This window comes from Poecilia reticulata, linkage group LG19 (assembly GCF_000633615.1).
Source record: "Poecilia reticulata strain Guanapo linkage group LG19, Guppy_female_1.0+MT, whole genome shotgun sequence".
Taxonomy (NCBI): domain Eukaryota; kingdom Metazoa; phylum Chordata; class Actinopteri; order Cyprinodontiformes; family Poeciliidae; genus Poecilia; species Poecilia reticulata.
This window is the reverse complement of record NC_024349.1, coordinates 4652548-4668596: the sequence shown is the minus strand read 5'-3', so window position 1 is coordinate 4668596 and position 16049 is coordinate 4652548. Positions and strand designations below refer to the sequence as shown.

Genomic DNA, 16049 nt, shown 5'->3' with positions numbered 1-16049 from the left:
CTTTTTAGCTAACTGCTGAACACATGGATGAGTTTCTGTCTATTTTTCAGTCCTTTAATCAATCAAGTTTATTTGTGGAGCACATTTCAGCAGCTAAACAGTTCAAAGTCTCTTACATCATAAAAACACCAAGACACAAAGTCATGAGAGACACTAAACAGCTGATAAAACCAGAAACAAAGATTACTGTTTGATGAATGCCATCATCAAAACTATCAATATTCCTCAAACATGTGGGTCAACTTTTTGTTTGTTATGGTTCTAAAGCAACTCTAAACAGTCTAGATTTAAATAAGTCAGTGTTTCAGCTGTTTTACAGTTTTCTGGAGGTTTGGTCCAGATTGGTGGCGCATAGAAGCTGAATGCTGCGTCTCCATGGAAATGTTCTTCAGGTGATAGAAGGCTGGCTTTGTAACTGCATTCATGTGTCTCTGAAGGCTCAGGTCAGAGTCCGTCACCACATCGAGGCCTCAGGGTGATCTCTGGTTTCTAGCTTTAATAACTGAAGGCGATGTAAAGAAACACCACAGCATGATGCTGCCACTGCCGTGTTTTAATGGCAAAATGTCTAATCTGGTTTCATCTGACCATGAACATTCTTCTGGATATAATAGATGAGTGTGGACATGTTCTTATCTTGTAATTTTAATCCCTTCATTATAAAAAGACATGCATGTGAACATTGGTACAATCAGGACATTTTCCACCATTTAGGTGGAAAAGTTATAAAATTCTGTATCGTGACCTCGTTTCAGAAATCTGGCATTTACAAGGGTACATTAACTTTTTAGATCTCTGCACAAACGATGGTTTAAGCGATGAGCCTGAGCCCCAGGCTGCCTGCAGCAGCAGCAGCAGCTATTCACACACTGTAATTGATTAAAGCAGGCAGTCACCTGTACGGCTGCGTCTCACAGACTGGAGCTTTGAGATGAAAGAGTAAAGAGATGGATTCAAACAAAGGCAGGAGCCAGCAACAGATGGCGGAAAGAAAGAAGACGCCAGAAACTTTTCTGTTTTTTTCCAAGGCAGCTTCTCTTGTTTCCACTTTCTCCTCCATCAGATGGCGGAGGTGGCGGCTGCAGAACAGACGGAAATAATCCCAAAAAGTTTGTGTCAGTCACACGTTTGTGTTTCCGTTTTCGAGTGTCACTCCCAGGCTGTGACAGCTGATTTTGTTGTGGCAGACGCCCCTGATGATTTATTTATCAATCACATGTCTGTCCTCCATCTGAGGCGTCATCTCTTCTCTGGAACAGAATCGCCGCCGATGCAAACGTACTGCACTGTTTGAAAAAAAATAAGAATGTTGGATGTTTTTCGGTTTGACATGCAGGTAATGTGAGCTCATTTCTGCTCAAAGCAGGATTTTATTTCCTACAAATAGCTTCCACATGGCAGGTGTGCTTCCTTTTTTTGGACAACAAATCTGGTTGAAATGGATTCTGAGCCGATTTCCTCTTTCTCTTTCTTATTTTTATTAGAAAAATAAACAAAAGGAGGACAAAAACTCCTAAATCATCACATTTAACTACCTGATAGTACTGTGCTTTAGGCTGGTGTGTGAATTCACGTTTTCTTTACATAAAATGAAAGATGAATCAACAAATCGCCTGTCATTTTAATTATCTGAGTTAAATTATATAAAAGGTTGAAATCTATCAATGTCTTTAATTGTGTCTCTTCTGAACACATTGATGGTTTTTAGAATAAATAAATGAAAGAGAAAAGTTTTGCGTCAGGGTTACTCTGTCCGATCATCGATAAAACCGATAAGTCGGCTCCTTACGTTGGTGAAAGAGGCGTTAGTTATTTTCAAAATAAAACGTTTAAAAGGATTTTGGATGTTTGCTGTATGAAAAGACAGACATGGTTTTCAAATTCTTTCAGGTTCGGTTAAACACATGTAGTTTCAGTTTTAGAAAAGGATTTGAGTCACTTTCTTTCAAAATGCTTGCTATATTTAGCCATAAATTAATTAAAAGCACAAAGAAGGCTTTTGGTCTCTGGATAGATGAATACTTTCCAGTGCAGGAAAATAATGTAGGCCGTAATTCTGATTAACAATAAAAAGTCCAAGAAACAAATTTCTATCACTCTTGAACCACAAAAATATCAGTCCGAGGGCCACGAGGGCCACGAGGGCCGCACTTTGAACACCCCCATTCTAAAATCTGCAACATTCTACCTCATGTTCAGAAAAATAAATGTTTTTAAAAATTAATCCATGCAGTTGAGCCCAACATGTTTGGGAGGATTTGGGTTTTAAAAGGTAAAATCTGAAATAATGATTCAGTTTGGTGCTTCAGCTACACTTTAGCTTCTCTGGGATCTGATTTGGATTCATTTGCTGCTTCTTAAACGATCAGACCGGGTTAATCAAGCGGTACGGCCCACACACTCTGATTACCTGCCGTCTGTGAAGGCATGAGCAAATCGCAGTGTGGCACGAAAAACACTTGAACAAAATCTGAATTATTATCTCAAACGTTCATCTGAGAGTTATGCGAGAATTTTTTCCCTTCTCGTGTGCGGATTAACAAACAGCTCTGGGCTTCAGAGAGACGCTGGTAATAGCTGCACTAAGAGAAAGATGCAGAACTCAGGAGCGGTTCCTCAATGTCATGGAAAAATAGAAAATTAGAAAATAAATGTTACGTTCTGAACATTGTCATTAAGCTGCAGTGCTGAGCAAATGTAGAGAGTAATTAACGAGTACCGTCATGGGGAAACCAGCGGCGTCAGACGAGTTGTGGACAAACAAGCTATGATTGCACAATTTGTTGACTTTGTTCCGTCTGGCTGGCTGAACCTCTGCTGCTGGTTTGTGTTGTTCTGTAAATGTGGATTATTCTGTCAATTGATTGGATAAAAACTGCAGATTTTTATTCAACCACCTAAACTTTTTCGATACAATAATAAAAATATATTGAAAGATCCAATTAAATAAATAAAGAAATTCATTTTTTAAAATCAGAAAATGAGTATTTTGTTGCCTAAAATGCAGCTGACAAGAATGCAGGAAGTGTTGGTTAGTCGACAACAAAACTTGCATTTTCCAGCAGCCATTGTACAGCACATGTAGACCAAACATGCTGGAGCTCAGCTTTGGTTGCTAGGTAACGGTTGGAGTTCCACCTGGGTTGCTAGGCAATGGTTAGAGTTCCACCTGGGTTGCTAGGTAACAGCTGGAGTTCCACCTGGGTTGCTAGGTAACGTTTGGAGTTCTGACCATTACAGGCAGTGCCTGCTGATTTTTGATGTTGCATTCTGCAGGTTTTTGAAATGGCTCATTTTCCAGACACTAAAAAATATTAATTTATTTACAAAAACTGGGGCTGCACAGTGGCGCAGTTGGTGGAGCTGTTGCCGTGCAGCAAGAAGGTTCTGGGTTCAATTCCCAGCCCCGGTCTTTCTGCATGGAGTCTCCATGTTCTCCCTGTGCATGGTGGGTTTTCTCCAGGTACTCCGGTTTCCTTCCACAGTCCAAAAACATGACTGTCAGGTTAATTGGTCTGTCTAAATTGCCTGTAGGTGTGAGTGTGTGTGTGCATGGTTGTGTGTCTCTGTGTTGGCCTGCGACAGACTGGCGACCTGTCCAGGTGACCCCGCCTCTCACCCGGAACGTCAGCTGGAGAGGCACCAGCACCTCCTGACCCACTGAGGGACAAGGGTGCAAGAAAATGGATGGATGGATGGATAACAAAAACTGTATGGGTGTTTTTTTTAAGTGCTTTGTCTGTCTTTAGAAGCAGCAGAAACCAAATGGAAGTACAGAAATGTGCAAAATGTGAATGTTGCGTAAAAACATTTGCTTTAATATCTTTATTGTGCTTTTGAATGACATCAATTGATCCCATTTCACCTCGATAAACAGAGTTTGTCTCGCTTCAGATTGATTTTTTGTTTGGCTTCATTCATTTTTTGTTTTGTTTTGTCTCTGTGTCTTCCAGTGTTGAGTCCGTGTCCCGTTGCTGCCGCCTCAACCAGAAGGTGTCACTCCATCTACAAAGGCTTCGCTCGCTGTCTGATGGCTCTGGGTGACAGTTTGACCGACAACGCCCGCAAGGAGGAGGAAACCCACGAGATCCACTCCATCTGCAGGTCAACACTCAGAAACAAGCATGAATTACAGAGAAAACCCAGATTATTCTTAATCTCTGTTTCTAGAGAAGCTCATTATGCATTACCGAATGTCGGGAGTTGGAGATGAGCCTTCAAAGAAAAGTTACAAATTTTACAAATTCATAGACAGTCGCTATCTACGACATCATTTCAGGTCCATTGTAGATAGGAAAAGATTAGATTAATCTCAGAAATGTTCTAGAAAATCTTGAAAATTTTCTAGAAAATTTCTAGCAAAGTAGAAAATTTGCTAGAAAAAACCTGGAAATTTCTGGGTTATAAATGCAGAAAATGTGCTAGAAAAAATAAAAGATTTTGAGAGTAATGTCAGAAATTTTGTAGAAAGAATTTGGAAATTTTACAGTTTCAAAAGTCAAAAAGTCAGTTATTCTGTGCACACCAAAGGTTTTAATAATAAATATTCCTCCGTTTCTAAATAAATGAGAACAAAGTACAGTATATGTCTTGCAGAATTAATCTGACAGTCATAATTTTTTTTCCTAATTTGTCCATTTTTATGGAGCAACAGCCCAAAATCATCTCCTTAAAGTTTCTTCCACTACAGAAAACTTTGATTCTTCTTTCCTCGTGATGCCAGATTGATTCGACTGCAAACACATAAAGGCTGTTAGACGTTTTAGCCAAAGTACAAACTTTCTGTCAGTAAAACAGAAGGGATCTTATTCAATTTTCAGGTTCAGAAAAATCCTTGAGAGGTTTCAAGGACTCTGCACAGAGCAGCTTTTGTTGCTATTTAAAAGTTTTTTTTTAGTAAAATGGCAGGAATTCACCTCCAAGATGAAGAAATAAATTGAAACATCGAGTAAACAACGTCTAATTAAAGCTTTACAGACACAAAAACCTTTGCAGGAGCAATTATTTTCAAGATTATTGTTCAATTATTCGCAAAACCCAGAAACTCAAGTATAGATTTTTTTTTCTTTTGTATTATTTAAAAGAAAAGAGTTATAAATGTTTCGTAAATTAAATCCAGGGTTTGTTGAAATATTTCTAAAAATCAAAACATTTAATTTATTGAAGGTTTCTTATTTTATAAAAAGAACCTTTTGAACCATCTAGTTATAATCATGTTATTCCCTAATCAAAAATATACTTTGATTCTTTCATGCTGTTTAGAAATCCTTTAGTCTCCATGGCAACCATCCAGCTGTTGAAAGCCTGGGTGGACCTAGCCCCGCCTTAAAGGCGCAGCTCCTCATAGTTTCTGCCTTACAGAGCTGTAAGTCTGCTCCTTCAGACTAGCCAGCAGCATTTAGCAAACACCTGTTTGAACTGAACACCTGCTGAGCTCATTATAGAGCAATGCTGGTGAAATCGTTGCTAAAGGGTTAACAGAGGTTGTGATGACTTCCTGAAGGCGGGGCTTCAGAAAGAGGATGAGCTTTTAAAGGGACAGAGGCCCAATTTCAAGGCATTAAATTACAAAGTAAAATTTTTAACAAATGACGTTAACATTGTTACTTTATTCCATATGCCTGTAAAATAGGTAATATTTCCTCTTTAATAAAAAAAGATGAAGAACATGACAGCAAATTCCTCCAGGAATGAAAATAATAGGAATAATCTGTGAATCTGACCTCCCGCTCTCTGTCTGGAGGTTAAAACTGGAAGTCTGATGGAGTCAGTTAAACATACTTTCATTTTCTCTTGCCCCCCATTTATTCTCCCTATATTTCGGGTCTTCATCTCCTTTTGCCATCCATCATTCGTCCCTCGCTCTGTCACCTCGACTCGCCGCTATATTTACACACACCTTTGTCATCCATCTTCTAAAGAAGTGCTCTGAAGGAGATGTTAACAACTTGAAAGTTTCTGTCAGTGGAAAACTTTTTACCCAAACCAAATATTAGTTATTGTTTCTAATCAGCCCAACTGAGCGGATGCAGCTGCAGGAAGCGTAAAGCTGCAGTTGCGCTCTTATAAAGCGCATACGCTGCAAAGCTGACAGGTTAACTTCTTATTCAGCGAAGCGGAACAGGAATTGTGACCAGCGTTCTTTCCCGCTGCATTATGAATGAGCCGTAAGAAAACTAAAAGGGAAATTGTGACTCATTCACGCTCCATGAAGAGATTACGCTTATATAATAATTCACGGAGAGTTTTTGTTGCTCGCTGTGTGTCATTGACTCCTGGAAGGATTCTCATTTTTCCTGACAAACAGATGCTAATTCAGATTTACAAAGCCTCCTTAAGGGAAACATAATGAATTTCTTCTGAGTAGAGTTTCCTGTGGCGGCTGTTTTTACAGGAGTTATTTTGTTTATTTGTTGCCTCCATTTATCTTTTTGATTCGACTGAAATTAGAAGTTTTGCAGAGACATTCATTATCCAGGAAGCTGAATTACAAATTCCTCTCGGGTTTTGCTTCAGGTAAGTGGGATCCTCACTCCTGGGAATATTTAGTTGGCATTCAAGTAGGAACATGCTTGGGCACACAGATAATTATCATGCAGAGCTTTGAAACTATCTAGTTCAATCCATAGATTGTTTTTTGCTACCTATGGAAGACCGGGCTGCAGTGGGAATAGATCCAGGAAGGAAATCCTGGTGAACTTTTCCCCCAGCAACACTCGGCTCCTCATGAGGGATCACATTTATTCCCAGTCCAAAACGAAAATACAGTCATATTTCAGAAAATTAGGACATCCCATTAAATATTCAGTTCCTTCAAAAGAAATGGCCACACATGCAGTTGAAAACAGAAGTTTACATAAACGATACGTCCACCTTACTTTTATATTTTAAAGTTAAATCAGAAACAAACTTCTGTTGTTTCAGGTTAGTTAGAATCAACTAAATTATTTCTGTTTCAAAATGCCAGAAAACTTACTGAGAACATTTTATAGAGATTTTTCTTTTGTAACTTTCTTTGAATTTAATTTAGTTTGGAAACTAAATATTTAGTTTGGAGCTAAATATGTAGTTTGTCAACTTAATATTTGATGACTTGCTATTTAGTTTGGAGGTAAACAAATGTTTAGTGTGTAGACAAAATATTTAGCTTCCCAAATTAAGATTTAGCTTGCCAACTAAATAGTAGCTAAATGTTTAGTTTTTAAACTAGATACTTAGCTTGCTCATTAAATATTTAGCTTCAAATTAAATATTTAGTTTGGAGTTAAAAGTTTAGTTTGTAAACTATTTAACCTGCTAAAAATGTTTTGTTTGTATATTTCAGCTAAATATTTAGTTTGTAGCTAAATTATTATATTCTAAATATTAGTAGTTGGCAAGTCAAATATTTCACTCCAAACTAAATATTTAGCTTTAAGCTAAATGTTTAGTTGGTAAGCTCAGTATTTAGTCTGCAGCTAAATATTTAATTTGTGACTAAATATTAGTGTGAAGACTAAATATTAAGCTTTTCAAAAAATTAGTTTTGGCTAGGTCATCATTTATTTATTTACAAATGATTTAGTTATATTTAATTAACGAGCTAAATATTTAGTTTGGTGTTTAAATTTTAACTTTTATTCTCAGTGTTTTTCTGGCTAATGAATGAATAACATGTTAAAAATATGACTAATAAAAAAAACGTATTTTTTTTCTTTTGACGTTATAAGTAACCAAAATTATTGCTGTTAAGCTTTGACCAACTTTACAAACAGCTCACCGCTCATTAGAGATCGTCTGACTTCTCTAAAACACTTTGATTCCACTCTTGTAAAACATATTTGTACATTATTATTACTGAAGGTGGTTATTGTGACACATGTCACATCACGCTTCATGCATGACGAGGTTCTGAAATCAGGAAAAACTCCCGCTTGTTGTGGACATGAAGAAGCTCCTTCGGTTTAATCCCTGAATTATCTCTGCGTGGATCAGTGAGCTGTAAAAACTCTCTTACTGTCACCACTTTAGAAGCGGCGCTCGGTTTAATGGTGACACCTGATTAAAGCTGGGAGTACAGCGCTGGTTAAAGACACTTTCCTCACAATAACAACTTGTGTAACTGTGTCTGTGTCACCATGGCCCTGCAGCCGCGTCCTGCTACCACTCCACTGTTGTTAAGTCTCCTCTATTCCTTGAGGTACCAATTAAACTAATCCTGCAGCCCAGCCACCTCAGTGTGAGTTGCCTAATGTGCAGGCGTGCAACACACAAGCAGTAAATTCTCATGTCTGCATACACACTCTGTCCTTGTCTTACTTTCTCTCTTTTTCTCTTCCACCCCTCCATGCTTCTTTCTCATCCCGTCTTCTTTCCTCTCAGCTTTAGCACTTCTACCAGAGCCACCTAATGAGAAGGTAGCTCCACACTAAAGATCCACAAACGTTGCTCACGCTCCATCCATTTTCTTGGTGCTCGTGCACAAAAAGCTCAGTGAATAAGAGGCTGTGATTTGCATCTAGGCCAAGGCTGCTTCATTGTCAGAGTCGTCCCAGGAGTGCAGCGCTGCTTTTATTCCTTATGCTCACAATAGGCATTATGCAGCTGCAATCGTTCACCGTCGATCTGCTGAGGTGAAAGGGAAATATTTCAGACTAAACATACTGAGGGGGAAAAAAGATGCGGCAGAATTAAACAGTAACCTTTCGCTGAATCCTAAGGAGGAACTTTAAAAGGAAAGAATAGAAACCACTTTATGTTTCCTGCATTCTTCTACCTTCCAGGTTTTACCCGATCTATTATCCTGCTGTTATAAACGGCATGGCTTCAGACATTATGCAAAATAACTACAGTTGTTGTTTTCTGTTGGTTTGGATCCGCCTCAACTATTCAGCTATTCAGATCTAACTTACCCTAAGTCAAATCTTCTCTGCTTTAATCAAATCCCAGTTTGCCTAGAAAGCCCGGTTAATTTGAGGAGCGTTTGTTTTTGTTGTTTTTACCCAGAATGCCCTGTGCTTTAGTCCACTTCCTGCTGTCGGAGCGGTCTCTGCTCTGCTTGCATTCGAACCGACCAGAGTTCAGTTGAGGTCGCTTTTTTGGTCCAAATCAGTTTGATTACGGATTCTCAGTCTATCAACAAGGCAGTTCAAAGTGTTTTACATCATGAAAACATGAAAATAAAATCATAAACACAACATACAGGCAGCAACTGTGAAAAAACATTACCTTTTGTCCAGTGGATTCCTCAGGCTTTGGTTCGAAAAGTCTTTAAATGCAATCCAGATTTATTTATAAAGTACTTTAAAAAACCACAGAGCATCAAAATGCTGTACAGACAAGAAAAACATAAAAAAATATACAAAAACAGATAAGCAAAACATAAAATAGCTAAATAATTACAAAAATTAAGAGCAACTAAAGGAGAATCAGATAAATAAATAGCAATAAAACATTTAAAATCTCACTTGGTGTGAAAAGCCTGGGAAAGAAGATGAGTTTTAAGATGGGATGTTGCTGCTTTCAGTTTGGATACATATAACTGAGCATCACTAGCATGAAAATATAAAGAGAAGTGGTCCAAGCACTCAGCCCTGTGGGACTCCATTACAAACAAGCATTCAAGGATAATTTACCAGCAGCATGCAGTGAAATTTGTTGGACAAAAATGATATAAAACAGCCTTGTGCTGTTCCTGACATAAAGCCAAGTGAATATCTTCACCCCTGTCATTAAAATCTGCGAATGATCAATCCTGGAATCCAAATGACCTTCTGATCACTGAGGCGCTTTTAAGCTGTTGACGAATAAATGTCAAATCATCTTATAAGAACTATGCAGTTCATCAAAGAATGCTCAGAAACAATTTGATGTAGTAGCTACAATAAAAAGTCTTAAAAATTTCTTATTAAAATGTCAGGATGCCAAATGGAGACAACTAATAACCTTTCAGTCAAAGTATTTGTAAAGTATTAACAGGCGAAGAGGTGGAAATGTAACTTTTGTTTCCTTGGCTACGGTCACACAAATAAAGGCAGAAGTCTGGGCGCAATCAGAAAACCTCCCATACAAGGTTGAGTTTCCTTTTACTGCGTCTTCTCCCTCTGCTGCACCTCTACTTGCTTTTATGTTGCTATTCTCTGCAGATTTCGATAAGGCCATTCATGCTTTTGTTGCTCCTCGCCGCGCTGCTCTCCATTTCAATTCCTGCCGCAGTTTAAAGTCCCTTTCAGGTTCACAACTCTTCGGGGATGCAACAGTTTAAACCGGAGCTGCCGCCAGATAAAGAGGCCAAAACATTTGAAAGTTCAGCATCCATCACTACTTATCGCATCGATTTATTTAGACATAAAGGTGTTTTTTTGGCAGCTTTTAGTCTAAAGCAACTCCCCAATAATAATATAAAAAAACTGATTATGAATCTGCAGGGCTTCTATCTGCATGTAGAGACATTTAAAACCTAAACTTTTAGTGCTTCAGTGGAAAATGTAGATCAGGTGTTTTGCTTGAATCGCAAAAAATAGAGAATTTAGTGTTTTACGTTAAAGTATGACAACCCTGTTACCTCTACGAAGGCCACAGCAGCTGAAGTGTTGGTTTCAACATGAAAGCTTTGTCAAACTCTTTACCAAGAATAGCTGCGTTCTTTTCATCCCTCCTCCTCTCTCAATTCACGCTGCGCTCTGGGGCCCAAAGGTTGTTTTATCTCTTTTTTTTTTTTGTTTTCCTTAATTCATCAACCTTGAGTGGAATAATTACTCCACTTTATGTGGTTTCTGTGGTGAGTATATATAAAAAACTGAATTACAGCAACCCCCACCTCTTGGCTCCCCTGGGGAAAAGGTGTTAAAAACCTTAAAATAAATGAATCTTTCATTGCACAAATTGAGATAAACTCAAAGCTTTTTGAGTTTATTTAACATTTTTCAATAAGAATAATTGTTATAACCACAAATGCCACAATTATTGGCATCCCCAAAACAAACAGTCTTTATCCATTTTGGCCTTTCATTCACACACAAAAAATAGTTTTTATGTCAATAAAAACGATTTATGAAAGTTTGACATTGTACACACATAGCTTGGTCTTTATAAAAATTAATGTCTCTGCCACATCATTTAAAATGCAGGTCCTTCTAAATAAATTATCATGTTGTGATAAAGTTAATTATTTTCCATAATGTAATCATAAAAATTAAACTGTCATATATTTTAGATTCATTCACCAACTGAAATATTTCAGGTCTTTTATTGTTTTAATATGAAAAGTCTTTTTGAGAGGCTTCCCTGTTGTTAGTGGTTCTTGGTGCAGCGCCCCCTCTGGTGAAGAGGGGAACAGATTGGAAACGGAACAAATGTTGATCCCAATCAAACAAAATCTACCGGACTAAAAGGAGAGAGAACAACTTAATTTCTCCAGTTTCCATGACCTCAGAGGCATGCAAAAATGCTGCATTCAGTTTTATTCTTACCAAGCTAATACTGTCCCAGCCTTCTTTCAGCCAGCTGAGCAGCAGTGCATGGCAACATGTGTGTCAGTTGATGTTTCAGAAAGACAAATTAATGTTTGTGGTTTCTCTAACATCCATCCATCCATTTTCTTGCACCCTTGTCCCTCAGTGGGGTCAGGAGGTGCTGCTGCCTCTCCAGCTAACGTTCCGGGTGAGAGGCGGGGTCACCTGGACAGGTTGCCAGTCTGTCGCAGGGCAACACAGAGATACACAGGACACACAACCATGCTCACACACACTCACTCACACCTAGGGACAATTTAGAGAGGCCAATTAACCTGACAGTCATGTTTTTGGACTGTGGGAGGAAACCGGAGTACCTGGAGAAAACCCACCATGCACAGGGAGAACATGGAGACTCCATATATGTTCTCTGGGTACTCGGACCCCAGGCCGAGAATCGAACCCAGAACCTTCTTGCTGCAAGGCAACAGCTCTACCAACTGCGCCACTGTGCAGCCCGGTTTCTCTAACATTTGTATAAAAATATTTTTTATCCATCAGAGCCAAAAGAAACTTTTTAGCACCTTGTTGTAGCTTGAAACGAGCAACTGGTCCATATCAGGAAAAATGTCGCACCAGAGTCAGTTTTGTCGTAAACTTCAGGTAAAACTGTCAGATTCTGGCTGTTAAGGCTGAGAAGCTGCGCTGCGGTTTATCCGTCCCACATGACTGTCAGGGTTCAGATCGTCTCTGCAGAGCAGAACATTCTGTTTTCTGATTCTTCTTCTCTGTCCCCACCACGTCATTACAGCACAGTGTATCTGGATGTGTAACATATTTTAATGCTGCGCTGTGACACCGAGCTGCAAAAGCTGGAGGTGATCTAAAAACACTCCAGCAGAAGTGAGCTGAGACTTTGAGCGTTTTTTGGATGTCAGCAGCAGCAGCAGCAGCAGCAGGACGTTCGCAGTGGAACAGACGTTCTCTCAGGAGGTTTTATTACTGTGAAAGCAGCTGCTTGTCTGTCAGTGTCCTCACTGAGTTTCTGCTGTCTCTGCACCACCTGTGTCCGTCTGAGGAAACATCTCAGACCCGCAGGCAGGAAAAAATATCCCCTACTGAATGGGATTCCAGCACATTCCCCCCCCTGCAAACACTCTGTCTGCACCCTGATGGCTGCACAGACTAAAGCCAGATGCCTCCTCGCTCGGCTCGGGTAAACAGTTGCCCTCCAGCTGCAGCAGGAGCCGGACCTCAGGAGTGTCTAAGTCTTGGATAAAAGCCACCATGCAGCCGCATCGGGAGCGCTCAGGCTGTTAAATTTTGTAAAGATGCTTGTGCAGAGGCGCAGGTATGTGAGCTTAAAAAGGGATGACGGTAGGGAGAACAGATGTGAGGTAAAGTCTGTCAGAGGTAAATGTTTGTGTGCCGTTTGATCACACACAGATGTCCAGCTCAAAGTGGAGCCGCTCAAAGATTTTGGTTCCTGCTCTTCACTTCAGCTATGGATTCATTTTCAGCTTCATTCTGGGTTGAGGTGATAAATCAAAGTGCTGCAGGTGAAATTTACTCCTCAGTTTAATCCACTTGAATTACTGTGGAATAAAAATCAACAGGAAGCATTTTGGCATTTAGAGGTAATAAGAATTTGAGTCAATTCTTCATTCAGTATAAATATGCCATAATAAAGTCTCAAACCTATACATATATATTTTTAAAGTAAGCCCCTGGGAACATCTGTACTAAGTTTTATGACCACATGTCAAAGCTTTTTGCCTAAACATTAAATTATCTGCTTCACTTTCCAAACTCCTTTTTCCATTCAGAACCTGGAATTACAGTCAAAACTCACCTTTTCTTCTGTATTTCATTCATTTTGTTTGTGTGTAAATCATGCTTGAGTGGATTTCTTATGATCGGAAACTGATGTGTGTTGTTTCTGTTAATCAAAGCCCAACTTAAAGCTTTTGTAGTGCTAAATAATTTCCTTGTGACAGATTGTTTCTGCGTTCCCGCTCTGCTTGTTAACTCTCCTCAGAGACACTTTATCCAACACTTTCATGATGAGGGCAAGAATTAGCAGCCAATTAAAGTCAGATATTCCAGCTGCAGATGTGAAGCTTTGAGGTCAGCAGAACAGAAAATATAATCTTTTGTTCTCCACGTCTAAACGAATCATAAGCTGTTTGATTAGCTCCTGCATTTTCCTGTAAAAAGTCTCACTTCTCTATTTTTTGTTTGGGTTTTGAAGATAAGTAAACACAGAGATAACAGCAAGAGTCAGTGCAGATTTTGTCAGATTGCTCTCTCATACAGAAACAACATTTGTTTTATTTCAACAGAGTCAGAATATGAACCAAAAAGTTTGGTTCGTATTAGCTCCCTCAGCCTGATTCTCTGGTTTAGGTTCGATACTGCATGATCTGAGAGCTGGAGAAAGTCACTGCAATGTTCTCCCAAAACTATTATTTTGTCAAAAAACAGATTATCGTGGTAATTCTAAATAATGTAAAACATAGAATATTAAATGTTATTAATCGGACATCATGACAAAAGGTTGGAATGGTAATAAAAAATCAGCCAACATTTTTCCTGTTGGCCTGTTGTAATCTACGCCCCTTTGCTTCCACAATCCCTGCTGCATGATCTGAAAGCTGGAGAAAGTCACTACAATGTTCCCCCAGCCCCCTCTATAGCTCCGCGCCTGTTCCATCCAAAAATGTTTCACTCATGGTTTTGACATTAAACTAAGACAGATAACTGAGGTAATGCTAAATAATCCATCCATCCATCCATTTTCTTGCACCCTTGTCCCTTAATGGGGTCAGGAGGGTTGCTGGTGCCCATCTCCAGCTAACGTTTCGGGCGAGAGGCGGGGTACACCCTGGACACTGTGCAGCCCGGCTGCACAGTGGCGCAGTTGGTAGAGCTGTTGCCTTGCAGCAAGAAGGTTCTGGGTTCGATTCCCGGCCCCGGTCTTTCTGCATGGAGTCTCCATGTTCTCCCTGTGCATGGTGGGTTTTCTCCAGGTACTCCGGTTTCCTCCCACAGTCCAAAAACATGACTGTCAGGTTAATTGGCCTCTCCAAATTGCCCCTAGGTATGAGTGTGTGTGTGCATGGTTGTGTGTCCTGTGTGTCTCTGTGTTGCCCTGCGACAGACTGGCGACCTGTCCAGGGTGACCCCGCCTCTCGCCCAAAACGTTAGCTGGAGAGGCACCAGCAACCCTCCCGACCCCACTGAGGGACAAGGGTGTAAGAAAATGGATGGATGAAATGCTAAATAATCGAAAAGAACAAAAAAGTTGAACTTGATTAATCGAACAGAAACAATGCATAGCTTGTCTTTCTATGCCGTTGTTCACTAAGAGACATATTGCTTTGTCCAAACGGAGATGTAAAATCTTTGACATCTCAGTGATGAATACCAGATGAAATTCACCTTTGACGTTCGTCTGCTTCCTGTCTGCAGGTCTTGGGATGAGTTTCATGACTGCGCCAACGTGGCGATGGCTGGCTGTCCGGAGGAAGCGGCAGCCGTTTGGGAGTCTCTTCGCCAGGAATCCAAGAAGATGCAGTTCTCTGGAAACCTTTACGACATGTGCTCCAACCGGAACAGCCACCCGGCGGACTCCATCTCCCCCCACGGCTCCCTGAACCAGGAGGAGATCAACCAGGAGTCTCTAAGAGGACGCGCGGATCATCCGGCAGCCTGCCTCCGCCCTCTGCTGCTACTGGCTCCTCTCCTACTGCTGCTCCTTTGGATATAGCCACCCTGAAGAAATGTGACTAGTGTAAATAGATCAAACTTTGTGTAATATTCTCTTTCCCCAAGTCCATAGACTTTCCTCTGCTTCTTCCTCTGCTCTGCCAGGGGTTGCATATTTCTAATTGCATGCTGAGATGGCCTCACGGTCCTTTTGATAACGCATTTCTGAACTTCGGTTCCGTTTCATGAATATTCTCTGCCGTTTAATGAGTGTTTCTGTTGGAAATTTGCTCTGTACTTCTGCAAACACAGTTTTAGAGACGCGCAGCGGAGCCACGTGTCTGTCTTTACGTCCTCACACTTTCGAAATGCAGTCATAGGTTTGCATGTGATGATTCCAGGAGGACTTCAGGTTCCTAACTGTGGTCACAGAAAATGTAACAACAAGTCACAAGCAATACTGTCAGGATTTATGATGCATTCACTTGTCGAGATTTTAGGAGAAATTTGTGTTTCTGTCTTTAAAAGTTTATTTTCTGAGCTCCGAAAACTGATTGCATTGAAGATCGCTGTTTTTCACCAAAGTTTAAAACAAGTGAGAGCAAATATGTGTGTCCAACCACAGTTTAAATAAAAAGTTGGTTATTTGAAATAAACAATTGGTGGCACGAACTTTCTGATTTTGGAACAGGAAACAATTTCTGCACAAACGTACAAAAATAATTTAAAAATATACAGTTTGAAGGGCAGATGGTAAAACTTCTGGTTCAAAATGTGCTCAACTTTTAAATTTGTCTACATTGTGATTGATTTTACAGCAGTTTCTCAAGCTGAGCATGCATGTGGCGACAGTGGAGTGGAAAAACTCAACAGGATGAAACCTCCAGCAGAACCAGAACCTGGGTCAGT

The 16049-nt window shown here is 39.9% G+C and overlaps 1 protein-coding gene across 1 annotated transcript in view; it reads left to right on the top strand.

Annotated features, from left to right (window-relative positions):
* Positions 1-15796, top strand: part of nrn1la (neuritin 1-like a) — a 54140-nt gene extending 38344 nt beyond the window's left edge. The window contains exons 2-3 of the mRNA XM_008436540.2: positions 3954-4104; positions 14904-15796. Of these exons, the coding sequence (XP_008434762.1) occupies positions 3954-4104; positions 14904-15201 (449 nt within the window). The 3' untranslated portion in view covers positions 15202-15796. The remainder of the gene's footprint in view (positions 1-3953; positions 4105-14903) is intronic.
* The last annotated feature ends 253 nt before the right edge of the window (positions 15797-16049 follow it).